General features: G+C 33.6%; 1 protein-coding gene across 2 annotated transcripts; it reads right to left on the bottom strand.

Moving 5' to 3' along the window:
• Positions 1 to 2,191: 2,191 nt before the first annotated feature.
• LOC9325237 (sulfate transporter 2.2) lies at positions 2,192 to 9,734 on the bottom strand. Of its 2 annotated transcripts, none has more exons than XM_021035367.1 (12): positions 9,266 to 9,608; positions 9,085 to 9,133; positions 8,790 to 8,997; positions 8,493 to 8,667; positions 8,346 to 8,411; positions 8,042 to 8,272; positions 7,820 to 7,946; positions 7,330 to 7,616; positions 3,037 to 3,230; positions 2,776 to 2,870; positions 2,600 to 2,676; positions 2,192 to 2,454 (listed from the first exon to the last, which is right to left on the bottom strand). In XM_021035367.1, the coding sequence occupies exons 1-12, from the start codon at positions 9,578 to 9,580 to the stop codon at positions 2,302 to 2,304; spliced, it is 1,977 nt and encodes a 658-aa protein (XP_020891026.1). In that variant the 5' UTR covers positions 9,581 to 9,608; the 3' UTR covers positions 2,192 to 2,301. The 2 variants fall into 2 exon arrangements, with proteins under 2 accessions (XP_020891026.1, XP_020891027.1); XM_021035368.1 differs by having other exon boundaries at positions 2,302 to 2,454; positions 8,346 to 8,405; positions 9,266 to 9,734.
• Between the last annotated feature and the right edge of the window lie 1,369 nt (positions 9,735 to 11,103).

Below are 11,103 nucleotides of genomic sequence, written 5' to 3'. Positions count from 1 at the left end.
GGTTTCTCTGCCTATTTGGCCCTTTCTTTGCAAATCTCGTGATTTGCATTTGGTTTTAGTTATTTTGTTTTTGTTTTTCAAAATTTTTATTTGTATTCACAAATGAAACAATTTTGTTGTTTAGCTGAAAATATGGCACAAGAAATATACTCCCTCTGTTCTTAGATAATTGATTTTTTAGACATTTCACATTTCTTAAGAAACAATCATTGTTTAATTATTTATTTTTATTAAATATTTTTTAATAAACTATGAACCAATAGTAATCTGAAACAGTTAATCATTACGCCTTGAAATCTACGATTTACTAAAATCAATTAATTAAAAATAAAAAAAATTTAGAAAATCAATCTTTGTGGAACAAACTCAAAACACTAGAACATCAAACTTCAAGGAACGGAGGGAGTATAAATTGGTGTGAACACACCTTTTATAAAACCGAGGTGGTTTTTGGTTAAATTTGCCGTTGAGGAAAAAAAAAAAAATTTGCCGATGAGTTAATGTTTTTAGCCCAATTTTAATAGAGGGCTCATCATAGTCCATCAAGATTTTTTCTTAGAGATTATTGTCCATTGCATAACCATTTTTTTAAAAAAATTATTAAAAAATTTAACACTTATCCAAAAAAAATATATATTTTTTAAAAAAACTAGTGTTAAAAATTTAAATATGAGTAAACTATATTGAACCTAAAACACCTCTTAGGGGTTTGGATGTTGTATCCAATTAGTTTACACAAAATAATTTAAAATTTTAACACTTACAAAAAAAAAAAAAACAAAAAAAAAACTTTTTTTAAAAAAACAAGTGTTAAAAAATTTAATTATGTGTAAACTATATTGAACCTAGAATACCTCTTAGGGGTTTGGATATTGTATCCAATTAGTTTACACAATAATTTAAAATTTTAACACTTAAAAAAAAAAGAAAAAAAAAACATTTTTTTAAAAAAAAACAAGTGTTAAAAAATTTAATTATGTGTAAACTATATTAAACCTAGAACACCTCTTAGGGGTTTGGATGTTGTATCTAATTAGTTTACACAAAATTTAAAAATTTAACACTTATCAAAACCAAAACAAAACATTAGAAAAAAAAAAGGTGTAAAAACAAAAACAGTTGAAAAGAAATACAAAACGTGGAAAACAATTTTTACAAAAAGACTCGAAAAAACCAATGAAAAAAAAAAAACTTGGGCCTAACCCATTCAGTGGGCGACCGAATCGGCCGACTTATGATGGAATTCATTTAAATTCCAAAGGCCTCATACACATAATGGGTCATGGCTTTAAAAGCCCAGTTAATATATCAAGAGAAAGAAACAGGGGCCTTAATTTATAGACAAGTTTCAAGGAAGTATCTCTCCCACTAAACGATGTGGGATGTGCACTTATAACGCCGACTTGTTACTTTTTCATGGGTCCGGTCCAAGTAAACCACTCGGCCCAATTCGGTTAACTGGCAACATATATAGTTTTAATAAAAGACACTTCCTAAGCAAGGAAATGACACATCAAGATATAAGAAGCTTACACAAACAAAGAGTTTCCGATCACCAGAGTCATCATCCATCATCTAAGACAAATAAGTAATCAAACAAATACAAATATATCTCCTTCCATAGCCCGAAACTCATTAATGAAAAAAGAACAGCATATCATAAGATTAAAAACAGAGAGATTAGAGATGGCTTTGAATATCATCCTCATCTTCATCAACCATATACTTGTGAAACAGAGCAGAGCAGAACACATCGCTCACTTCTTTCTCGAATCCCATGTTGTTAGCGTGCTTGATCTGCGAGGCAATGCCACTGTAATGGTTCAAGATCACACGAGACTTCTCGCGTCCAACGGAGATTTGAGAGCAATGGCAACGAAGTCAAATAATGTCATTAGATAGAAGATTTTATAGCCTTATGCATTGAAAATTGTACCTTTTTGGTCATTTGTATATTTTATAAAAACTACTCCTTCCGTTTCGTTTTAGTTGTCGTTTAAGTTTTTTCACACAAATTAAGAAAAACATTAAATTTTCTGTTTTACTCTTTATTAATATATTTTATAAAAAAATTCATTGGCCACAACATTAAAACAATAGGGATAATACTGGAATTTTTACCAAACATTTGCATTGAAAACCTAAAAACGACAACTAATACGAAACAAAATTTAAGTTCTAAAACGACAACTAAAACGAAACGGATGGAGTACTAGGCTATGTGATACAACAACAATATTATCAGAAACCACTAGGTTTTATGTTTTACTTGTATACTGTTTAATTTGATGCTTACATATATCAACACAAATCGTGGGACGTAGATCTTGCTCTTACATAAACATCTACGGCTTCTCCTACTGTCATATATATATTTTCTGATTTCAACTTCTCGTCCAATTTTGCTCGCTTCCATTTGTGAAGTACCCTCCATCTGGGACTAGCGACGACTAACTGCAGCCCCAAACATTAAAAAAAAAAAAAAAATGGTAAGTTGAATAACCAATGAACCCCACCCACATATGTAACTAGTGAATGAATAACATTTGATTGAGCATATAGGTTATATATTTTATGTGGAAGAGAAATAAAAATGTACCCGGATGTCATTAGAAGCTAGCTCTTGATGTAGTTCTTCAAGTGCAACTACTCCTGATGTATCTACCCCCATCACGTCTTCACAAATATTTTGTTACATGTAATATTAAGTACTTTATTGTATAATTAGAACTTTTTCTATGATTTAGTATCATGATAGAATGTGAATGTGCTTACAAGACATGTCGAGAATTACTACTTGAAGACCATTTTCTTTTGTAACTTCTTGTTCATTTTCCTCTTCTTCTACTTCTCGAACTGAATTCAATATTCTGAAAGAAAAAAAATAAAGTTAAAATAAAAATTGTCAAACTTGATAGAGATTCATAATGATGTTTCAAACTTGATAGAGTTTCATAATCCCATAAAAATTGTCAAACTTGATAAACTAATGATGTTTGAACCAAAAAAAAAAGAGAGAAAAATATTGATAATGACCTGTCTCTAATAAAATTGGCATTGGCAAAGCATAGCAAAGGAGAACTGATTCGAAGAGTCAATAATCCCGGAGTCTTATTAGCCATTGGATACTGATTTATGTCACCGAAGATATCTGTTTTTGATAACCTCCCTAAGGCCTCAATGTTTGGTCTTATCGAACTCAACATTATTCTTGCAAACGATATCCCCACCTATAGATATACAAAAATAACTATTATTATAGTCTTATCAATTAAAATTCACAGCTCTATTACTTAGTAACATCACAGTTGATCAAAAGGATAAAGAGACACAAGTGTCTATACAAAAGATATCCCACAGCCAATTTTTTTGTGTTACTTATTTGCCACTTGAATGAAACATTATACATTATTAATATTTTGTTGTACTATGTGTAAGTGCGGATGAGGTACGATAAATTGTAGAAAGTAAACGAGACAAGAAATTTGTTAACGAGGTTCGGTTTTTTCTACTCCCCGGGACCACGTCCAGATTTCGATTCCACTAGAACAAGAAAGCAAATTACAACCAATTCGCAAACGCGTAAAACAAGCCCAACCCTCTTGATTTACCGCTCCCTTCTATAACGTGAAACCTTAAGGATAATCTCTACCCTTAACTAAACTCCCCTTGAGTCTAGATTTAATCAGGATAACCTAACCCTGAGCTAAACTCCCCTTGAGCCTAGACTTCAAAACAAAACCACTTGATCACACAAGCACAAACCCGCAAAACTAAATTGCACACAATCTCACCGAAAGCTCTCAAAGATTTCTTCTTTATGCCTCAGCTCTCTAACCTCCTAAAGACGTCCTCAGCTCCTCCTTATATAGCCAAAACGATTTCCTAATCACCATAGGAGAAGATTTCCAATTTCCATGAGAAAAAGTAAATTTCCTTTTATACTTTTCCTTTTTCTCATCAAACTCCACTTTCATCAAGTCTTCCAAATCCCTTTAAGTCATTTTTCCTTTATGATTCATCCTCCAAACACGCTCCAAACATATCTTCTCAAACCTTCTAGACACCGACACTCACACAAAAACAGTCGCATCTTGACTTACTTCTTGAATCATTCAGGAACTCCATCAGACAAAAACTTGTATTACTTCTTAACTCATTCAACAACTTCATTAGACTGCAGCTACATCTTCATTCTCCCCCTTTTTGACTATGTTTGTGAACTCATCAGTTCTAACTCCAAAACAACAACACGAAACACATCATCATTCTCCCCTTGAATGAGTCACAACATGGTCAAAACTACTTGGAAAATTCTCCCCGCTTTGCAATACGAGGTTGATAGCCTAGTACACCACCTCCATAGAAATCATCTTTCCTAACCCAGATCTTCTTGCGCCTTAAGCCTACATGGCTGGATTCTCGACTGAATCTGAAACAATTCCTCTTAATATGCCCTTGAACTCCACAATGATAACATGTAGAACCAAGAAATCTCACATCATAAGCATTCTCCATTCGATTTCTCTCCCTCAATAATCTGAAACACCTTGGTATAATATGCCCAACAACACCACAATGATGACAAACAGGTCGAAAAACTCGTCGAGGTGTACTCTGTAGTTCTTTAACTTTTCCTGTATCAAACTCTGTATCAGTTCCTGAAGCAGACGTGATTTTACCACCATAAACAAACACCGGATCCGATTTTGAAAGTTTTCCTTCAAATCCAAGGCCACACTTATCAGTCTTGCCAATATTCAAAATATGATCCAACTTCTTTGTGCCATTATTAAGCATCTTCAAATTCTTTTGAGTTTCTTCAAGTTGTACTTTAGCTTGTGATGCTTCTTCTTCTTTTTCTGCAGCATATTTCTGTACTTCAATGACTTTAGCCTCTAACTTGAGTTTCTCCGTAGTTAACACTGAATTCTCCTCAACCATTTTAAGCCAATGTTCATATAAGGCTTTGTAATTCTCATGAAACTCTTCATCACTGATACTTCCAGCATCGTCATCACTTTGATCATTGTCACTTTCAATTACAGCTCCTATTGCAGACACTGATGCAGACCCTGACACAGACGCTGATGCAGACCCTGACACAGACGCTGATGAAGACCCTGACACAGACGCTGATGCAGACTCTGTTGCAGTTTCTGGCAGAAAATTAGTAAACGCCACAAAATTCTTCAGTTCTTCTTCCTCATCTGAATCAGTTTCAGAATCACTAGTCACAATATTCATGGCCTTCTTCTTATGCTTTTGTAGATTGGCGCATTCCAAACGAACATGTCCATATCCTTTGCATTCAAAACATTGCACATTCTTTGATGAACTTCTCAATTTTTCATCAATTCTATCCTTCTTCTCTTTTCCTTTTCGCTTCAGATATTTAGTAAACTGTCTTGACAACATAGCCATTGAATCTTCAGTTGATGATCCTTTAAGAGCAACTCCAATGTCAACTTCCTTCTTCACTTCATCTACCTTCTTCATCTTTCGTTTAGCTTCATATGCTTTGCTTAACTCAAAAGCTTGAAGAATCCCAACAAACTCATCAAAAGCCATCTCATCTAGATTATGAGCTTCTTCAATTGCAGAAATCTTTGACTCAAATTTTGCAGGCAATGATCTCTTCAACTTCTTCACTAGCTTTTTGTCCTTGTAGACCTTTCCAAGAGCAAACGATTCATTAGATATGTCACATAACTTTGCACTAAAATCAGCCACAGTTTCCTCTTCTTCCATCCTTAGATTCTCAAATTGCGAAGCCAACATATCAATTTCGTTCTCTTAACGCTTGTAGTACCTTCAAACATATTCTCCAATGTCTTCCATGCTTTTTGAGCTGATGCACATTGAGAAATCAACTTAAAGCGGCATGAATCAATAGCATTGTAAATCGCAGTCTTAGCCTTAGAATTGCAACTTGATAGCTTTTTCTCTGCAGCAGTCCACTTATCTCTTGGCTTCAGACTTCCAACTCCATCATCATCCGTAACTTTAGGAGCCTCCCAACCAAGTTCAATTGAATTCCAACAATCTTCATCAAGATTACTAATAAAAGCTTGCATACGAACCTTCCAATATCCATAATTCGCTGAATCAAGAAGTGGTGATCTTGTCATAGACGTACCTTCCTTGTATGACTCCATCTCACACGATTCTCAGCTCTGTCTTACTTTCTGAACGATCTCCTGAATAATCTTCTGAACAATCTCCTGAACCTCACCCTGATCTACTCGAAACAAGACTAAATCTCTATCGAGAATCCGCTCTGATACCAATTGTAAGTGCGGATGAGGTACGATAAATTGTAGAAAGTAAACGAGACAAGAAATTTGTTAACGAGGTTCGGTTTTTCCTACTCCCCGGGACCACGTCCAGATTTCGATTCCACTAGAACAAATAAGCAAATTACAACCAATTCGCAAACGCGTAAAACAAGCCCAACCCTCTTGATTTACCGCTCCCTTCTATAATGTGAAACCTTAAGGATAATCTCTACCCTTAACTAAACTCCCCTTGAGTCTAGATTTAATCAGGATAACCTAACTCTGAGCTAAACTCCCCTTGAGCCTAGACTTCAAAACAAAACCACTTGATCACACAAGCACAAACCCGCAAAACTAAGTTGCACACAATCTCACCGAAAGCTCTCAAAGATTTCTTCTTTATGCCTCAGCTCTCTAACCTCCTAAAGACGTCCTCAGCTCCTCCTTATATAGCCAAAACGATTTCCTAATCACCATAGGAGAAGATTTCCAATTTCCATGAGAAAAAGTAAATTTCCTTTTATACTTTTCCTTTTTTTCATCAAACTTCACTTTCATCAAGTCTTCCAAATCCCTTTAAGTCATTTTTCCTTTGTGATTCATCCTCCAAACACGCTCCAAACATATCTTCTCAAACCTTCTAGAAACCGACACTCACACAAAAACAGTCGCATCTTGACTTACTTCTTGAATCATTCAGGAACTCCATCAGACAAAAACTTGTATTACTTCTTAACTCATTCAACAACTTCATCAGACTGCAGCTACATCTTCACAATGCACAGCGAATTTGGTCGGCCTAGTAGCGTTTTTATATAACAGTGTTATTGGTTATAAAATATATGAGATATTGACGCTTTTGGTCTCTATAGGATGAATTCACATGATTGGATATATAAAGTTTAGTTGACTTGACCCTTCAGGGTAACAATCAATCTGAATAATAACAAAAACTTCAATTATGATGCGTATAGTTAATAATAAGCCGGCATGGATAAGAGTCTAATAAAGCAAGAAAAATAAAAGCAGTGAAGGATAAGGAAAGACTCACGGCGAGAAGGAGACCGATCTCGACGGAGGCAAAGAGAACGCCAAAGAAGGCGGCGATGAGGACAAGAAAATCGAGTTTATCGAGTTTCCAAATGTGTAAAGCACTGGAGACATCAATGAGACCTGGAAGCGCCGAGAGAATTATGGAGGCAAGAATCGCCGTTGGTGTGAAGTAGAGAAACCTCGTCAAAACTTCTAGTGATATCATCACTGTAATCGCCATTACAATGTTCGAAACGACCGTCTCGCAGCCAGCACTGAAATTCACCGCCGTTCTTGAGAAGGACCCTGTTTTTCATATTTTATCCAACATTATCTATAAATTACTCATAAAGTTTATATGTCCGAATTATCCATACCATCAGACATGTTCCGTGTCCGTTACTATACAACATTTATCAAAAATAAACATTGCCTAATTTTAATTACTAAACCGGGTTAACTTACGTAAAAAAAAAACAAGAAGATCAAAAGGAAAAAAAAAATTTTACCGGTAGCTACATAGCAAGAAGATAAAGAGCCGGCGATGTTCATAAATCCCATAGCCATCATCTCTTTGTTCCCATCCAGACGATATCCTTTGATCGTCGCAAATGATCTTCCCACCGCAATTGCTTCCTGAATTGTTTCATTTAATTTTAAATCAATTAATTACAGATTAATCAGTGATTAATTTTGGTTATACATAGAGTAAGAGAATATATATTACTAACCGTTAGGGCGATGATTGCAGAAATAAGACCAATTTTGGCGATTTGACCAAGATGTGGGCTTTTGAATTGTAATTGGTTAACCGAAAGTTGGTTAAACCCTGGTTTAATGTGTTTAACAATCTTAACCCCTCGTGTCTCAGCATTGGTTAAATACACGATTAGTGTTGCTAATACAACTGATATTAGCGGTGCCATCGCCGGAATCCAAAACAATTTTTTGTTTCTTTTCCCCTGTTTTTATAAAAATCATAAAAATGAATAAAAGTACAAATATACAAATGCACGGCAAATTTGGTTTACTTACGATAAATCTAGCTAGGAGGATGAAGATGAGGAATGCGCTACCAATGACAAAGTTCAGAGGCTGCCACTGAAAAAATAGTTAAAATAAATTTAATATTTTAATATTTTAACGAAAAGAGTTGAGGAAAAAAAAAAAAATGGTTCGTACCGGATGGTGAAGCGAGTGGAAAACCGAAGATACAACCGAAACCACATCGGTTTTGTTGGTAAAATGAGACAAACCAAATAAACCTTTGAGTTGTTGTAAACCAATGACAATGGCAGCACCAGCCATGAACCCAACAAGTGCAGCATGTGACAAAAAATCCACCAAAAACCCTAACCTGATTCATTATAATAACAAATTTTTATCAGATTAATACACCTTTGTCGTCGTCGTTGGTCCAAAACAACAATTATAATATTTAGAATTTAAGATTATATGAATCTCTATCCAATTATTTGCCTGAAGAGTCCAAAGATGGCTTGAAACGCGCCAGCAAAAAACGTGACAGTGAAGACAATTTTTCGGTAAGCAATTGGGTCTGTGACCGGATCTTGAATGTCACGAACCATTGACGAAAGAAGAAGCGAAACTACAGCCACAGGACCAATGGCTAACTCTCTCGAAGTTCCCATCGTCGAATATATCAGAGGTGGTACCACACTTGTATCTGTTATTTATATTTGCATAATTTTAATTATATTCGTTGCAAAAATATAAGTAACAATGCAAATTTCAATTCGAGTTTTGGACTTACATAGACCGTACTCTGGATCAAGTCCAGCCAAATTCGCATACCCTATACTCTGCAAAAAATGAAATTGAAAATGTATCTATAAGAATCCAACATTTATTATATTGACATATATCGATTACAATTGGTGAGTAAAATTTTTTTTTTCTTTATTTTTTTGGATAAAAGTGGTGAGTAGAGTTACCTGAGGAATGCAAAGACTAGCGAGAGTGAGACCTGCCATCAAATCTTTCTTGAAGAAGTTGAGTTTGTATTGTCTTCCCCAACTAAGTATAGGGAAAACCGATTTAAGACAAGAGTAAACAGGGTTTGATGATGAGTTCTTCGTGTTGTTCCTCCTATGTTTCTTCTTGGCCAACACATTTGTTCTTATGTACCCAGCAAGCTCTTGCCACATGCTTGGTGGTTCCGGCGTATTTATCAGCCACCGTGATATCGGCTCTTCCGTGGGGCCGGCTTCTTCATGGTGGCTCTGGTGATTCTGAAGCTCTATGCCCATTTTTTGTTATCTTTGTGGGTTTTCGAAGTGTGTCTGTGTGTGACAGAGAGCTAAGCTTTTCGTTCAGCTCTCTCCCTATATATATCAACCTTTTGGTCATATATCCATAACATATACCTAAAATTATAAATAAAGTAAGTATTTCCAAACTTTCGTCCTATTCTTTTAATATAAATTTGCATGCAATAATTGAAAGCTGTTGTACATATGTAGAAAAAATAAAAGATTACACTAATTATTATTTTTTATATTAACTTAAGAAAATACCATGAGATTCGAAAAATAATAGGATACTGAATTTGTAATATGTTTTTAGAGAAACTATATTTTTAGTTAAGAAGTTTTTATATTTATTTTTATGCTTGAGATTTTGTTAGTGCATATAATTTGACCATAAGCAATTAAATGATTATGATTTATAGTGTAACATTCTTAGAGCATTTCCATTAGTAAGATACCCTATTACTATATTTAAATTAGTATCTTACCAACATAATATTAGTATTTTTAGTATAATTTAAATTAAGAACCTCATACTAGATACTATCTCCATTGTTGAGATACCCATTGTAATTAGTGCATATAATTTAATGTTGATAAATTTTCATCAATATTTTTTAAAACATATAAAATTACATCTTAAGTAATTTTAATTATACTAATTAGTTATAATAATAAATAAATATAACAATAATAAAATCATAAATATTAATAATTTTATTAGCAATACTTAATAATATAATCCATTATAAGTAATATCAAATTTAATTTAAAATTTTGCATAATGGAGCTTAATATATATAAAATTTTACTTTATGATTTATAAAAATAAAAATAACAATATATAAAATATTTAATTAATATCTAAAGCTATGAGAAATTTGGTTTAGTACCAAAAAAAGAGACATATGTCACATGGTATAGTAGAACATGCGAGTAAATCAATTGTTGTTATCCGACTGTATATATTTTTTGTTGAGAAATTGTTAAAAATGCCCCTTTTTCAATACCCCTTTTCAAAAATGCCCCTTTTGAGAGTTCATTTTTAAGTTTGCCCTCTTTTAATTTTAATGACCATTTTACCCTTATTTGAAACAAAATTAGGTCCACAAAATACAAAATATTTTTTGGCGGGAAAAGTGATCCCGCAATTTTCCCGCCAAAACACTTGTAAAAACCTTTAAAATACCTTGTAAAATTTTCCCGTAAAAATTTTTCCCGCCAAAAATTTTTTTTTGCGGGAAAAGTGATTCCGCAATTTTTTTTGCCGAAATTTTTTTGGCGGGAAAATTTTTGGCGGGAAAAATTTACAAGGTATTTTAAAGGTTTTACGGAGTATTTACAAGTGTTTTGTAAGGTTTTACAATGTATTTTAAAAGGTTTTACAAGGTACTTATAAAGTTTTATAAGCTATTTATAACTTGTAAAACCTTATAAAAAACTTGTAAAACCTTATAACTTGTAAAAGCTTATAAAATAGCTTGTAAAATCTTATAATCTCTTATAAATACTTTATAAATATG

Source organism: Arabidopsis lyrata (genome assembly GCF_000004255.2).
Source record: "Arabidopsis lyrata subsp. lyrata unplaced genomic scaffold ARALYscaffold_2, whole genome shotgun sequence".
Classification (NCBI taxonomy): domain Eukaryota; kingdom Viridiplantae; phylum Streptophyta; class Magnoliopsida; order Brassicales; family Brassicaceae; genus Arabidopsis; species Arabidopsis lyrata.
This window is presented reverse-complemented; position numbering and strand designations above follow the sequence as displayed.